The sequence below is a fragment of the Zingiber officinale genome, chromosome 5B, assembly GCF_018446385.1.
Source record: "Zingiber officinale cultivar Zhangliang chromosome 5B, Zo_v1.1, whole genome shotgun sequence".
Taxonomy (NCBI): Eukaryota; Viridiplantae; Streptophyta; class Magnoliopsida; order Zingiberales; family Zingiberaceae; genus Zingiber; species Zingiber officinale.
Window position 1 is genome coordinate 140673103 of NC_055995.1, and position 17403 is coordinate 140690505.

The 17403-nt window shown below is 39.6% G+C and overlaps 1 protein-coding gene across 2 annotated transcripts; it reads left to right on the plus strand.

Annotated features, from left to right (window-relative positions):
* The first annotated feature begins 2882 nt into the window (after positions 1 to 2882).
* LOC121986451 (uncharacterized protein At5g65660-like) lies at positions 2883 to 4288 on the plus strand. 2 transcript variants are annotated; one of them, XM_042540421.1, is made up of 2 exons: positions 2883 to 3388; positions 3577 to 3991. In XM_042540421.1, the coding sequence occupies exons 1-2, from the start codon at positions 3092 to 3094 to the stop codon at positions 3658 to 3660; spliced, it is 381 nt and encodes a 126-aa protein (XP_042396355.1). In that variant the 5' UTR covers positions 2883 to 3091; the 3' UTR covers positions 3661 to 3991. The 2 variants fall into 2 exon arrangements, with proteins under 2 accessions (XP_042396355.1, XP_042396354.1); XM_042540420.1 differs by having other exon boundaries at positions 2886 to 3388; positions 3853 to 4288.
* The last annotated feature ends 13115 nt before the right edge of the window (positions 4289 to 17403 follow it).

Consider the following 17403-nt stretch of genomic DNA (forward strand, 5'->3'; position numbering starts at 1 on the left):
TAATTTAGCTAATTCTACGTGAACAATCGCTAGTGCTTTATAACCAGTCCTCGTGGGATCAATAATCTTTTATTACTAATGATGTATCTGTGCACTTGCGGAAGCGTAACAGCCTCTCCTTTCATTCTCATTCATGACCTCTACGTCATCCAATAGGCCGACCTATCATAACCCATATCAGGAAGCAATATGAAATTAAGTGTCTCAGGCCCGGTCGGCCTTTTATCCGGTCGGGTGTGTATTGGGTTGCAGAGAGAAATATATCTATGTTTTGAGAGTTCCGATCAATAGTTTAAGCCAATCTTCTGTATAATAATTTATAGGTAAGGTGAACCTAAGATCTGGAAGTCTGACCAGGTTTATAAAGAGAGTTACCTTACACTTATGCATATAGGAGATGGGTATGGAGTCATATAAATCCTTCTGGCCCCATTGTTGAATGGATATACAAGCGTATGGTCTTGTGGAAGCCCATAGGGTTAGCCAATAATAGGATCGACCGGGTGTTTGTAGAGGGATTTGTAAGAATCGGGGAGATCAACCCTTATGCTGACCAAATTTATGGTCAGTTAATTGTGAGGTTAGTCGGACATCTCTTAAACTTGGTCGGCTATTAAATGACCGAACATGCTAATTTCTCAGTTCAATAGTGAAGCACTAAAGTCCCTATGCTTGACTGGCTTAAGGGTCGGTTGGCCCTCTTCCGAACGGCTTGGGCTTAAGGGCCGGTCGGATTGACACTGAAAGCCTTAGCGTGTGATGAATAACAAAGTCAGGTGGAGAATGTCCTTTTCCTTTGACTTTGATCGACACATCACCTTGACTTTAACCTTCTCTTCATCCCCAAGATATGCCCGTTATACCTGTATCAAACCACAATGCCCTTATGGCTCTCGTAAAGTTCTTGCAGAAGAAAAGACATGGAGTTCTTAAGGTTGTGACTGGTTTTGGCCGTATAGTTGGTGCTGCAATCAGTTCTCATATGGATGTGGACAAAGTTAGTTTTGCTGGAACTACAAAAACAGGACGTGTTGTGATGGAAGCAGCAGCAAGAAACAATTAGAAATTGGTGTCTCTAGCTAGAACTGGCCGGCAAGTCACCACTTCTGATCTTCAATGATGCAGATATAGTCATGGCGGTCGAACTCGCTCGTCAGGGTGAAGTTTGGGTGGTCGGATCTCACGTCTTTGTTCAAGAAGGCATCTACGATGAATTTGTGAAGAAGATCGCCTCAAGTTCGAAAGAGTGGATTGTAGGAGACCCTTTTGATCCCCGAGTCAATCAAGGACTTCAGGTCGACAAGAGGCAATTCGATAAAATTCTCAGCCACATTCATCATGGAGAAGATAGAATGATTGTTGTAGAGCAAGATTTCTCCATCGGCAATTCCACAACTCGAGGCGACGGATCATCTAACTGCCAAGACACATGCCCTTAGAAACGAAATTGTGCAGTATGTGTTAAGAGCATCCACATCAAATACTCTAAATATACATTCTATTTTAAATTTTATATTTTATCTAAAAAAATTTTCTTGTATCAGATACTTACTAGTTCCCTAAATTTAGATTCTATAAACAGTAACTCCCTAAATTTAGGGAATGAAAACACTATCTTAAACATTAAATGAATAATAAAAAAGTATAGAGGGGAGAGAAATAATAATAAATAAATAAAGATATGGTAAATTATAGTAGCTAGTGTCTCATGCATTATTGAAAAGAGATTCTCTAAATTTAATAAAGTTGATGATTTACCTTAAATTTTAGAGATATTGATAGGGAATTGATGTGGATACACACAGTCAAATGTGTTAAATTATATTTAATATCTGTCCATAATAAATAATTTTTAATTTGATACTAGATGATTTTTTTTTAATTATCAATTAACATTATTCCAAAATTTAAAATTATCAATTAACATTATTCCAAATTTAAGGACGAATTCTTTTTAATCACTAATGTAGGAGGATTTATTAATTTTTTATATATATATAATTTATAGGTTTTTTTATATTTTAGGTATTTTTGATGATTTCTAACTTTTATATTTTTTTAAAAAAAAAATCTTTACAAATTAATATATATATATATATTAGGATTTATTTTCTTTATTTAAATGTTAGGATTTATCTATTCAACTCTATTAACTATCTAAAAATTGTCTATGGTTATTAAAGAATACTATTTTTTTTTTTTAGAAAATCTAGAGGATAATAATTTTTTTCTTATCTCTCAACTCGTAGGAAATCACTATCCTAGTATCATCAGTATTACATTTGAACAACTATAATATGCCGAAGCACTCATGATTACCCGAGCAAGTGGAGGCTAAAGAGCATGAAAGAATAAAAGATAATGAAAGAAATAGAGTTTGAAAATTATTTCCAATGCTCAATAGCTATTCAATTATTGAAACTTATTGAGTGTACGGTAAAAATTAGATAAAAATGACTTAATGATTAAAAATATTAAATTAATAACCTAACATTTTAATTAATCAAGTTCCTACTTTACTCATTTAGCAAATTGGAAGGATGTGAAGATAGATTTATATATTTGTCATATGTTTTGATGATGGAGCACTACCAACAAAAGGATGTGCAGTAGCGATCGACAGTGCAACCTGACCTCATTCCCATTAAAGATAGATGACAATACTCTAAAAGATTCACGAGACACCAAGTGAATTTAGTGAAAGTAAAATATTGGGAAAAAAAAAATCTTAATCTATTATTCAAGTTTATACGGAAATCAGAAAAAGTAAGAAAAGATAATAATGTTGACGGCGACTCCACCGGAATCTTTACCGAACAAGCCGCACTAGGACATCACCTCATAAGTACTCTGCTTTAATTCCACCGTACGCGTTCTGGCTTTCCTCCGATCAGACTCCATAAATAGCCCTCCTCGTCACCTCCTCAAGACTCCATTACGACATCGCCGGCCAATCCCCTCCATCTTGCTCTTTAATTCTCTATGTGCGCTGCAGGCAATGACGACGACGCCATAACCAAAGGAGGAGACGAGCATCACATGAGAAGGTATAACAATAGGAAGAGTTATCGAGCAAGTGGTTGCAGTGGAGATGGACGGTGGTGCGGCCATGCCGGCGGCGCAGCCAGCAGCAGCAGCAGCCGAGCACCATGGGTCGAGACCAACGCTGGGTTTTCCTCTCGGCACCGCACTACTGCTCGTCGTCATCTTCTGCCTCAGCGGCTTCTTCGCTTTGTGCTACCACTGGGAGAAACTCCGCTCCCTCCGTGGCCGACCCAGCCGCGGCCACCAGCAGCAACTTCCCCCTTTGGATGCGCTCGAGGAAGGCAGCCGAATCCCCCAGCCATCTTCTCCGTCTCTAACGTCCAAGCTCTCCCCTATGCATCAGGTATACGTGTAGATTCTGCACACAAGTTTTTTATTTTTATTTTTTTTCTTCCATCTTTGGTAATATTAAAATCGAGAAAACATGAAAGAATGGAAGAACAAACTCACAAAGTAGAAAATAATCGTAGTAACTTTTTTTTTAAAAGATTTGGTGAAAGAAGAGAATTTGTTCTTCTCGAATCTTTCTAGGTAGATTTTGCATTGGAAACGGTGGGTGATTGGTGGAAAATACGCGCCTTTTATTTGGAGCGCACTAACCAAATCGTGCCGTGACGAAGTCGCCATCTTAAAAGGCAGTTGGACACCCCTGAAGCAACCTGATCATGGCACTGAAAATTTGCATAAAACATGCATGGAAGTTTCAGAAGAACAACCACAAATATAGCACTAACTTTGGTTTAATTTCTCGAAGTGATTTGTATGTTGTCTTCTTTGGCTTAACTTGTGCGTCTCTTTGAGTTGCAGGCGAACAAGGAGGAAAAGGTCGAAAGCTTGGTCGTCGTTATGCCAGGAGATAAAATTGCAAAGTTCATGGCATGGCCGTGCCCGTGCCAACACCGGTCGCCTATTGCAGATGCATTCACTGCAAGTACAGTCACTCGGGAAGCAGCAATCTCGCCTCCATCTTAATTTGGCAGAGTGCTCTTGAAATTGAGCGCAGGCACCATGTATATATGTTGTGGTAGTCGTGATTCTTTCTTCTCTTCAATGAGGAAAGTGAACTGCTGGTCCTAAGCAACATGATGTTTTTGTATTGTTAAAAGCAGAGTCTTTGTTTTGTTTCTTCGCATGACACAGTGCGTTGCTTGGAAGATGGAATTCAGTGGGCGGTGGACAATTTTAATGTATTTGACCCTAAATTGTTGAGGCAAACAGCTGAAATAAGCATAGTTGATGGTGACTCTCCTTTTGCATGCTTGTTAGTACTGGAACCGAAATAGAATCCACATTTCGATTTGGATAGATCAATTTGAATTATTAATGGTGAGCTAAACGCCGCGGGTGTACTGAATTCGTCCTCTTCCGTACTCAGCGGCCACGGTACGAAACTCGAAGGAAACCGATCGACGAGCGATCGCGAAGCTTCACTAGGAGGGAGGAGAGGACAGGAGATGGTCCGTTCACGCCACCTGCCGTCTCTATCTTATCCTTGCGATCTGTCGACGTACGTGACAGCGGCGATGGAGGATGAGTGGAAGGCAGGTGCCTTTTTTATCTCTACCTTTTTCAAAAGCATCCTCATTATTACTCACTCGGCTCGATCGGCCGCTAGATGAGAATGGCTGGAGCTTGCTGGTTGGAGTCGGCATGACTAGCTAGCTAGTTGTGGGATTGCTTTCGCACTTATATTGTCGACGCGTAGTTCACAACCGGAGCTGGGGAGTGGGAGGGAGGGCTGCATAGCGTCCACTGCACGGCACCATGTGTACTATTTGAAGTGCAGATTTGATTAGATTAGATTAACTTAGCTTGCTTCTTCCATGGCGATTGTCGTCTGGTTTAGAATCCTGCGTCGTTCGATATTTGAGGTGTCATTTCACGAGGTTAATTCAGACCCCATCGTGTGACTTGAGATGTCATTTCACAAGGTTAATTCAGACCCGATCGTGTGATTTGTTCCAAATAGAGTCAGTCATTGGATTGGACTGTATGTTGGATGCCCGGTGTAAAAGTTGAAGAGCTATCGCCTAGAGAAGTAGTTCAGATGTTGAGAGAAGAAAATTTTTAATCAGAGAAAATGTTGCGATTTGAAATGAAGAATCTCTCTGTACGTACTTAAACGAATAAATAGAATATTAGTACCTAAAAATCAAGGAATTTTTGATGAAGATCCTTCTATGCTCAAATCAATATGATGATCTAATGGGTAAAATAGAGAGAAGAACAGTAGAATGTACGTATGTAAATGAGATTGTTATAAAAGCGTACCTTTCCAACGGAATTCGTTTATATACCACCTCTCATAACTTTCACAATCATGAGATGAGATGATAAAAAATATCATGTGTCATAAGCTATCGAGTAAGGAAATATAACCTAAAAGGTATACAATCACCGTCCGAGGAATTTTCTGTTACCCGTGTGTACCCTTTTCATAATTTACCCCATTAATGCGACGGTTGAAGAAATATGTTATCATAATGTGTCGACTGGTGTAAAGTGCAGAGTTACCTTCGAGAAATGTTCCATTGAATGCTCATATAACAACAAAAAAATATTCTCTTACAAACAATTAGTATTTTCTGACGGACTGTTGTGATTCTCTGATCATGTGGTCCCCAAAAAATGTCCCGATCGGATATTTAGCCGACCGGGTGTATATATAAAAATAGAGTACTGAGTATAGTAGAGTGTTCAACCCTTAGGGTTGCTCGAATATATGTTGTGTGATGTTGAAGATCTGATTATGAAGTAATAGAGAACCAAGTCCCCTAGGTCTGGATGACTTTATGACTGACTGGCCATATGTAAGCATACTTGCTTCTGAAAAATGGAGAACCAAGCCTCGAGAGACTTGATTAATACTTTCAACTGATCGGCATTGTACTTGGAGGTTTGTCCCTAAAATGATAGCTTGAGTTTTAGAAATCCAAATCGAGTTTCTTTTGAGGTTTACCTTGTATGTTGATTCTTCAAAGATAAAGATAATGAGCCTTGTAACTCTGGTTAACTTTATAACTGGCTACTCATATATAGGAGGATGAAGGAATGAATAGTGAGAACTCATATGTTTGACCGACTACATATTACATTGTAGTATGAGAGTGAAAGTCTGAATTTTCAAGACCTGGCCAAATATATTCCTTGCCAGTCCTGTGACAAGGCAGTCCTCTCTTAAACTCGAGCGGATAATGGACGGTCGAATATACATTAAGTGCCTTGGCATAGGAGTAAAATGCTAGGTCCTTTGGATTCAGGCGGAGGTAGGGCCGGTTACCGGTCGTCCTTGGATTGGGACATTGGCACTGGGTGGCGCTGGGTGAGGAGCAAAAGAGGGATATGTTAGCTACTCCCTCTCCTTAACTTTGTCTATCATGTCACCTTGAATATGACCTCCACGTTACCCTGGGATCCGTATTTAACATCCCGTATCACTAGACTCCCCTTCAAGTCTAGTCGAAGGAGGCTCATAGTCGATTAACTAAACCCAAGTCTTGTATCTGCTCGACCGATTCACTTATTAGTTCGGTCAAGTGAACGTGCTTCCGCTTGCCCCTTATTTTTATACTTAGCTGCATTTTTGAAAAAATACATGTCAAAGGATCGGTATGCCTAGTGTTATACCACTAATACGCGGGAAGCGTTTTTCAACATAATGATCCGGCTATCTTATCCATTATAAATGTCCATTTATGGGTGAATATCACATGCCCCACTAACACATTTTTTGAAGCGACAGCTGGCGTATGCCTTATTGTATGGACCAACGGCACTCCCCTCCTTGCATATCAACGATCCTCAATGGGCGTGCTGTTTTTAATCTAATAATGGTGATCGGGCCATGTTTGGTGGCTTATGTTTAAAAACACTAAGTGTTGTAGAAACAAATCACTTTGCTCTTCGTCTTCTTCGACCTTCTATCTGGCAATTTTTGTCGACAAGCTCTCATTTCTTGCGACTTGTGCCAGTAAGTCTTCTCATTGTCCTTCCTATGCTTTTTCTTCCTCTATCCATTGCCCAAAAATCGTTTACTCCTTAGTACACTTTCACCAACTCAGATTTTGATAACACTAATCAACAAATACTCCGTTTGCAATATGAAATCCCCAAAAGTTATGATATACGCCTCCCTCTCCCTCACGATCATCCTCATCGCCTGCTTGAGGGCCACGTTACATTTTTTTAGGATCAAATGGTTGCCGGCCTAAGTTTCCCAATCCCCTCTTTCCTTTATGAAATAAACAACTATTTTGATATCCCACTTCAATAGCTTACTTTGAACGCATTCAGCACTATGTGTGAAATGTTTATTTTGTTTCGCCTATATGGCATTCCTTCCCCTCCTCATAATTTTTACCTATTTTCTTATCCCAAGAAATCAAAACCATAAGTTTTTTTTTCAGTCAAGCCCTAAGGCAGTATTCTTTAAAGAACTATCTTCCTCAAATAAGGGATGGAAGTCTCATTTCTTCTTCATTCAGATGCCTGAGCCAGCCTCTTGGCTGACCGAGTGGAAATCCAACCTTTCTCCTATTCCTGACCTTGAGCACTTCAAACTCGACCCAGCTTTCATCTCCTACTCAAAGAAATTAGGCAGCATGCAATTCAAAACTCCTAAGTTGTTGCTGGAAGGGTTGCTATACCTGTTTGGATTAAGTCCTATCCAAGCAAATCTTCCCTGCTCCTTCAATAAGTCTTAGCAACTCGTCCATTAGGTTGGCACTAACTAAAATATTTATGGTTTTATGCAGTGGATGCTTTTTTTGAGTCTATAGTCGCTGAGCGTCTTTAGTTGCAAGAAGACAAGCTACTCCGGCAAGAACAAATACTATTAACCAAGCAAGCTCAAGAGTCGACCAATCCTTCTAGCGGGACATCTAGCAACCAGACAACTATATCTAGTGTGGCGGCCACGTAGGAAGGAGTGTCGGTTGACCCTCTCCTAGTCGACGAGGATTCTCCATCTGATGAGGTGGAGATGACATTGAAGAAGAGGCGAGGCGTCGACTCATCCTCTCCACTCAAGTTCCCGAGGGGCAAGCATCCCCCATTATGGTGTCTTGGCCTCGCCTTACACCTCTCTCAGAGGAGATCCCATCATAATCTTCTGAGCGGACTTTGTCTGCTCATCCATCTGTCCCCGCTCTCCCTTCTAGCAGTCCAATCCAAGAAGTCACTTCACGACCGGTAGGTTCCCTAGTCGTCCCCTCTCAGTCACCAACTGCCCTGCTCGTCACCCCTCTTGCCAAGGCTCCTCTGACTACAACTCTTGGTAGCGAGCCAAAATGACTCTACAAATTCTCCGTCATCTACAATCTACCGTCTGCCTAGGCAATAGCTTCCCCATCATCTCCCCCACCAGTCAGTGGTTGCATATTATTATGGGGTCAGTTGATAGAGGTCTGGGATGCTGCTATGAACTGGCTAGGCGACTTTACACAAGTAGAGATAACGGATGAGTATTCCTTTGATCGAACTATGGTATGCTCTTAAGCGTTCAATTATCTTTCACTCTGAACACTTTTGATGACACTTGTTCTACAGCAATGGGCATTCGGGATGGGCATGTCGCAAAAAAAATTGCAACCTTGACCCAGGAGAACGAGACCCTGAAGAAACTCCTATCAAAGGTCGGCTCCATATACACTCCGCTCTTTCACCATAAGAGCATCCGACTAAACTCGAGCAGCTGGGCCAGTTAGAAAAAGAACTTCACGAGACTCAGTCGTTGAGTAAGGTTGATGCAAAGCGGGTGGAAAAATCAAAGGCCGCCTTGAAAACTATCGAAGATAGGCTTCGCTCGGAGATAGCCTATTGAGCGAATATAGTGGTCGAGCTAGAAGGGAAGATAATAGAAGTACAGCGCCTCTCTGCTCAACTAGAGGAAGCAAAGGCTGCACACATAGCGAAGCTAGCGGCCCAAACTCAACTGGCATCTGAGCGGCAACAAAAGTTGGGCGCCCAAAAAATGGAGTAGGAATCTCTCTAGGAGGACTTAGAGGCCAACCAGAATGCTATGACTTCCGCCAAATCTGAATCGATGGGTCTCTCCTCCTAGTCGACAATCGTCTGGGTGGAACTAGCTATCTATCAAGCGGGGAGGATGAGCAGTTTAAAGCAGGAAGACTGCCCTCCTTCAATCATGCGACTTCACCATGTCCATCGTTGACTCTATTAACAAAGCTCTTCTCCTTGAATCTGACAGTGCAGTCACATAACTTAGGGAGAGGGATACTTAGCATCTAAAATCCCAACTCGCTTCCTGGACCGCCAAAGACTTATCAAAGAGAGACCACTCGGTCTATTTCCTGACCTCAAATAATTTTTCACTTGTTAATTTTTCTTTGTTAGGCAACTTTCGTGTAATAAAGTTTAAGTTTTCATTCCATATGACAAAGTTTTTGTCTGTTGCTTGTTGGTTAATGTTGCACTATTTTACTCATTATTTTCCCATATTTGAGAGTACTCTTCCTGCCTGAGCGACAGGACCTTAGTCTCATTTTATATACTGAGCAACTAAAAAACCCAAGCATTTAACTACTCAATAACAAAGCTTTGACGGTCCAGTCGGCCCACCATTGAAGTCACTAGGAGCCGCCCAAAAACAAAATCAGCCGAAACCTAAGGTTTGACAGGTTTTTAGGACAATTGGTCATTTGGTAAAGACGACCCAATAATTAGGACCGATGAAGTCCTGAAAGCTTGGCTAGGCTTAGGGTTGACCGGGTTATAGATGCCCTAAGTATTAAACACTAAAAACAATGAAAAATCTACCTCAATGCGAACACCAACTCTTTAAAATAATGATTTATTTATCACATCAGTTATAAATGTGCATCCCTTAATGGAAACACATGTCTGCCAACCTTATTTCCCTTCCACAACAACAAGCACACAATTTTCTAATTTACATCCCTTCATCTTCTAATCTGAAGGTCACGGACACTAGCCTGCCTTTTTGTCCACTTAATCCAACGATCCGTCTTAAAAGGGAATTTGAAGGGTTTCTTTTTTAAAAAAAAACTTTTAAAACCCTAACAAACTTGTCCTCCTCATCTTCTTCTTCCTTAGCATTAACGGGCTCTCAACTTTTACGAACTTCAGTGACCTCTTTTCCTCCTTGTTCATCTGTCTTTCATCTTATTCCTTGATTCTCTCCTTAATTTCCATCATGGGCACCTCTGGTCCAAGCTACACCTTCTTTATTTCACAATTTAACAGGGTGGGCCTTGACAACCTACGTTTCCACTATGAATTCCTCACTCCATGCACATGATGGTGCCCGTCGAGTAGGAACGTCCCTATCTTCCCCTCGCAAACTATATAAATTTCTTCAAGGAGCAGGTGCAGGAAGGATTATGCTTTCCTATTCCCCTGTTCTTCATCGAAGTGAGTCAGTATTTTCACATTCTCCTTCAACAATTAGTTCTCAACTCCATTTGTTTGATGTGAGGGGAGGCCATCATATTCTGCCAATTCGGGACTCCCCTTTCCCACATTTATTTCATCACTTTTTCTATTCCCAACAAGTGGTCGAGGGTGTATTTCGCTTTTGTGCTTAGCAAAAAATCACTCTTTTTGAGAGGATCCCTACCCAGAGTAGTGACTGGAAGGACAAATACTTTTTTATCCGTCTCCCCACCCGGGTATCTTGGCTACATGCTTGGCGACAGAACCATCCACTCGTGCCAACCCTCGGCGTCCTTGACAGGGAGCCCTCCCTTTGTAGGGCCATACCAAAATTAACATGACTAAAGTTTGATATTTTTATACTACTTCAGGAGGAGTTGTTATATATGCTCGAGTTAAGTTCAACTAAAATTGGACTGACCTCCTCCTTTGGTAAAAACATTCTCCCTCTTTGCCCGTTTCGAATGAAGACTCCTCCCCCATTTTTGCTGCATCTCACAAATATTATGTATGTAGCTGCAACTATCTCCAAATATTTCCTCTTCCAAAATAAGCAGGTATATGAAGATACTCTAAAACAACTAGGCAAAACAATCTTGAAGAATCGTGAGGCAGAACTAGCATCTTCATCTTCCGGGCGCCTTCTGCTAAAGACCACCTCCCCTGAGTCATCGGATTCTAGCACACCCCTTAGCTTTCTATTAGAATTTGAGAGATGCCCTAAGGTAATCATCTTACGATTTTTTCTATTTATTTGATAAGTATAAATTTACTATTTGAGTGTATATTATATGTCTGATTGTTTTAAACTCATTTGTTGAATATCCGTAATATAATTCATAGCATGAGAGAATTTGTGATTGGATCGCAACTAATGATTATCTCTACATGTGCAATTATGAATATATTAAAATTTCCCTAGTCGACGAATTGATGCATTCGGACATCATCAATTCTATAAGACCAGCACGAGTTATACTCCTTGGTTCGGCCAAGCAGATATTTTCTCACTGGCTGAAGACATTGGGATGTCGAGAGTTAAATGTGAATGCTGGTTATGATAATTAATTCATTGAAGTTACTCGTTGTAAAACTTCATATGGTTCTCTACATATATATAAATATGTCTGTGAAGTTCTTACTGCAACACAAGTGCAAGTTTCCTTCGACTTGAAGTATACAAATTATCTTGGTCATGTAGACTTATACTTGACATCTTAAGCAAACATCTCATTGAGGTGTGGACTTGCACTGATTGGATATAAGTTAAAGTGTCCGAAGGTGTTTGGATAGCCCACAGAGGATTCATCGCTCCTTGCGAGGAGATGTATACCCTATGGTCACTCGTTATGATTATTACTCAAAGTCTTTGGTCAAAGCATCACATGTTAAGAGTGTGAGACTCTTGTACACATGTACGAGTAATTTGAATCCGTAGAACGAGGAAGTATTACTTGGGTTAGGTTTGACGTAGTCAGCCTAGTGGAGACAAGACACATAGACCATGTCCTAAATCAAGTGGGTATAAGACGAGTGAAAGGAACGAGGCACGACTCACTGTAGCTGCTGAAAGGTTTAGAATTAATTCTAAGATCAACTATGATTTTTTGACTAATTGGAGATCATGATGTACTACTAGGTGTCACTATGATCGTTCTATAATTAAGTAGTTAATTATGGATGGCCAAGATAAACCGAGAACCTATTGGGTCACACGCACTAACAAATCTCTAAAAGACGTAAAACAAGTTAAAGAATAGAATTCTTAGATCAAGAGATAAATATTTGGTTGAACTATACATAAGACAAATATGAAAATATTTATCGAAATGGAAGCGCGGATGGGTCACATCTCTTATGGAAGAGTTGGACCATATTTGGTTTAATCATGAATTAGTCATGAACCAACTTGATTTAGTTGTGAAACAAACTAAGGGGTTAATGAGCTAATTTTTAGTTAAGGGATAATGGGTTGGATTTGGGCTTTCTAATCCAACTCATTAGTGAGGACTATATATTGATATGGTTGAGAGAAGATTATACACAGGAGATCATTAATTGGCTTGTAAAGTTTTTTGAAAATCTTAACCCAATTTCTCTTCTCCTCTCCCTCTCCCCTCTCTCTTTGTTGCCACCAACAAGAGGAAGACCTTCCCCTTGTTGTTGTGACACCACAAGGAATAAATCTCTTCCTTGTGTGCTTCTCTTCCTCTTCCTCTTCCTCTTGATCCCTCTTCTTCGCTCATGGCTAGTAACTTCCGAAGGAGAGACTTGTACTCAAGGAGTTGTTTAAGGAGCTCAGTGTGGATACGAATAAAGGCGAGGTTCGACAAAGTCGCTACGGCTGATGCCCTTCTCGTTACAGGTCATCCATAAGGTACACCTAACGTAAATTTACTTTCCGTAAAAATTTAATTATGTGATCATGTTTGACATATTGTATCCTTATATGTGTGTGGTGCGTGTGATGTAATAATTTAGGAATTATTATTGTTTTATTTTTCGCTGCGCATGTTTACGAAATGTATTTTAGCACACACCGCAATGGGCATATCTCAACAGTGGTATCAGAGTGTGATCGTGCTTCAACATGATAGTAAAATTATTTTACGACTCGTGTTCATTTATTATCGAAGTTTCATGGAATTTCTGGTGAAGATCCCAACAAACATCTATAGGAATTTCATATGGTGTGCTCTAGATTGAAACTACATGACATATTAGAAGAAGATGTTAGCCTTCAAGCATTTCCATTCTCACTAGCGGATTCAGCAAAAAATTGATTATATTATTTCCCACCTAATTTTATCACTAGTTGTTGGTACCCCGGGGTTAATTTGATGTGATCAAACAAGTTAAGTCAGGTTCTGTTGTGTTTAATCTTGTGTCTAAATGTGCAGAAACTTTGGAACACAGGATATCGAGCAAAAGACGCAACTAACGAGAAGAACGGCACAGGAGCGAGTCGACGGGCTCAGTGCGTATGAGGAACGAGGTGCTGTGGAAGACTATGTGGGCGGACAAAAAGGAGACGCGCGATGTTTCCGAGGGATGAGAAGCCAGGAGCGGAAGCTTGTTCGAGAAGGTTGAAAGTTGGGTTCGGGTGAGCCCTATTCCAAATGGCCAAGATCACCCAAGCAAGAGGAACCGGAGCGAAAGACCTAGACCGAGACGAGAGAAACCGGAGCGGAAGGCCCGGACTGAAAAAGTCAACTTGGTTGACTTTCTTGGACTGGGCGCCCGGAATCAAATTTTATTCGGATCGTAATTGATCACGATTCGTTGCCAAGGAGATAAAATGTTATCCCCTCCAGGCGCTGGAACCCTTCCAGGTGCCCCGAGCAAGGCTATATAAGCAGTCTTGCTCCCAAAGCTAAACTACAACAAGAAAGATCTAAGCAACACTTATACACACCTTCTTTTCTGTTTAGCTTTATCATTTTGAGCTTTCATTACTGTAAAGAGGCTTCTTCACCTGAAGGAGAAATTACGATTTCATCTACCTTGGATTAACAACCTCCCCGGATGTAACCTAGTAAACCTGTTGTGCCTTTGTCCAATAGAAAAAAAATACTATTTTGGGATGAATTCTAGGATGAATTTCAAAAAAAATTTCATTGCAAAAATTTTTGGAACGAATTCTGCGATGAAAAACTTTTCGTCCCAAAATTCTTGTTGCCAACTTGGCAACGAATTTGGGGACGAAATTGGCAACAAATATTATTTTTGTCACCAAATTCGTTGTCAAGTTTGCAACAAAAATAATATTCATCGCAAATTGATGTCAAATTAGGGACGAATTTGGCAATGAAATTGACAACAAATTATAATTTTATCGCCAAATTTGTTACAAAGTCTGCAATAAAAATGAAATTAGTTGCAAAATTTTCATTGGCCAAATTGCAATGAAAACAAATTTGGTGACGAAAACAAATTTCCGTTCCAAATTTGCAACAAATTTGACTACGAAAATAATAAAAAAAATTATAATCTACAATAAAAAAATTTTCATCCCAAATTTTGTTCTAGAGTCTGGGACGAATCTGTGAATTTGTTGCAAAATCTACAATAAAAATGATATTTGTTGTAAAATTGTCTGCAACGAAAACCACTGGTTTGGGACTAATAATATTTTTGTTCCAGAATTTGCAACGAATTTGGCAACAAAAATAATAATATAAAAAAATTATGATCTATAATAAATTAATTTTCATCCCAAATTTACAACAAAACAAAAAAATTGTGTTATGCAAACCTGTGACAAATTCACAGATTTGTCCTAGATTCTAGAACGAATCTGTGAATTGACAAATCTGTGAATTTGTCCTAGATTCTGGGACGAATCTATAAATTCGCCCCAGATTCTGGGATGAATATATAGATTTGTCCCAAAATCTGGGATGAATTTTGGGTCAAAAATTTATTTGTCGTAAAATTATCGATATAATTACGATAATTTGGTGACAAAAAAATTTTGTCTCCAAATTCATTCCTAAATCCAAAAAATTCCAGTGGAACTAATTTATTTCTACAATTTCCATTCAAATACATATTACAACAAAATTAAATACCACATCAATAACATTCAACACATCCAAATTAATATTATCACATCTTATTTAACATATATACACATCTATTAATATTTGAAATCAATTTTACAGTAATACAAATCCAAAAACTTCTCAAAAAGTTATACATGAACTTTCTTCTTCTAGACTCCAAAATCTTATACAAGTCAAATAGTACAAAAAGTAATACAAATCCAACACCTCCTAAAAGTTATACAAGTTTTTTCAAAATAAACAATACATACATGAACTCATCCCCATATAATCTTCTTTTCCCGCATAAAAACATACAAACAAACCAGATCATTTCTAACAAGAAAGATAATTACTTAAATTATAAAGTTAAAGTGATACTAAAGGTTGTCGATTGGCTTGAATATCAATATGTATGTCTTGCTACTTACAAATAATGTAGCACGATGAATTTAAATGCATATGTCATCAATCTGTTATTTTTTTCTGCCCTTATGATTCATATGCAAACATGAAACATTAATTATTTTAATTGATAACTATAGCATTAAGAATTAAATGAATCATTTTTTTGTTCTCAAGTAAGTAATGTTTTTAGCAGACTTTGAACCCAAGAGTGTTTTCAAACAATAATTCTACTTTGCAATCCTTGCCAAAAACTACTATGCTTACAAGCCCTACAATTCAACACCTTCCTCTCCACCTTCCTTTCCACTAGCTACAAATATCCTAAACATATTGCAAACTATTTCACCAGGTTCAATTGTAACTACAATATGATACAACATATTTCACCTCATCAAATTGTAACTACAAATATCCTAAATATGATACAATCTATTTTACTACATCAAATTATAACTACAAGTATCCTAAATATGATATAACCTATTTCACTACATCAAACTATAGTTACAAAAATCCTATTAGCTTTCAACCTAACATGGAGAAAATGGGGTGTCTTCTTAAAATTCTTATCATAGACTTGCATTACTACATATAAATCTTACCAATGAAGATAAATTAACAAAAAAACACCTTATCAAAATAAAGGATCACACATATATATAATATGACTGGATGAAATTTTGAAAGGAATAACGCTAGTACTAGCTAGAATGCCATAGGGAAGATCTACAAGAGTGCTTTATGATCCGAGTGTCTCCAATTACAAATTTAGTCAATGACTTAAGATAATAAATCAAAAATAAAATTAATTTATATAACAGTTAAAATAGACATCTACAACCGTAGCCACCAGAGGTGGCTACGGCCACCGGTCTACCCCCGGGGGCAGCTACGGCCACCAGGGGCAGCCACGGCCATCGGTCTGCCCCTGGGAGCAGTAGCAGCCAGATGCCAACCGCGGCCACCGATCTGCCGTGGGGGGCAGCCGTAGCCAAAGGTCAGGCGCAGCCCTCGAGACCACGCGAGGCCACGCGCGGCCACGCTCGGCCACGCGTGGCCACGCGCGGCCACGCGCGGCCACGCGCAACAACGCGAGGCCACGACGACGCGAGGCAACGCACGCAGGACGACGCGAGGCGACGCACGCGCGACGACGCTAGGCGACGCACGCGCGACGACGCGAGGCAACACACGCGTGGCGACGCACGGCGCGCCACAAGGCAACGCGCTGCGAGGCGACGCGAGGCGACCAATTGACAAGATATATCTAAGTAGATTTCCTAAACTACAATTGATGGCTTCAATTTAATCATTAGTAGCGTGAGTATCCTGTTTAAAGAGGTGACCTTTTTTAAAAGTAGAACATTAATCACAATGAATGTTACGTCTAGATGAAGTTACTTGAGTTAAATGAGATGACGATTGTACTACCTTCACTCTTTTCTTTGGTCCATTAGCTCAATAGCATATTAATATAGTATTTAAATCATTTTAGGTGGTTCACTCTAGTCATCAAGGCCTCAAGCTCATCATCCATGCCATCGCACAGAATCTACATCTTTACCAGTGGAATTTCCTCTGGTCATGGCCAATTATGGACTGCCAAATAATGAAGGTTACAAAATAAACAATACCCACAATCACAATTATGCAAACTCGAATTCACTCTAAGCCCGTTAAATCCACTCCAAAGATCATGGATATCTGATAATCTTTCTCACATTTTTTTTATGTGCTACAAACTCACAATAATCACGTGACATTAGATGGGCACAGATATCCAAAATGAATAGATTGAAAAGTCTCTTCACGCGATCAACGTATTGCCGACGTTACAGAACTCTAGTGTCCAATGTTGCATCAAGACATTCAAAACAAAACGACTGCACATGTCAGGTATTCACAACCTATTATGATAATCCAGTATTGTCATGCTTCAATTGGAAAAAGATTGATGTTATCAATCGAGTAATTGATCAACTTCACACAAGTA

Bases quoted from the DNA above. Each gene is read 5' to 3' on its own strand.
- LOC121986451 (XM_042540420.1), top strand. From the start codon at position 3,092: ATGGACGGTGGTGCGGCCATGCCGGCGGCGCAGCCAGCAGCAGCAGCA. The intron at 3,389-3,852 runs GTATACGTGTAG...TTTGAGTTGCAG, and splicing joins AGCTCTCCCCTATGCATCAG to GCGAACAAGGAGGAAAAGGT.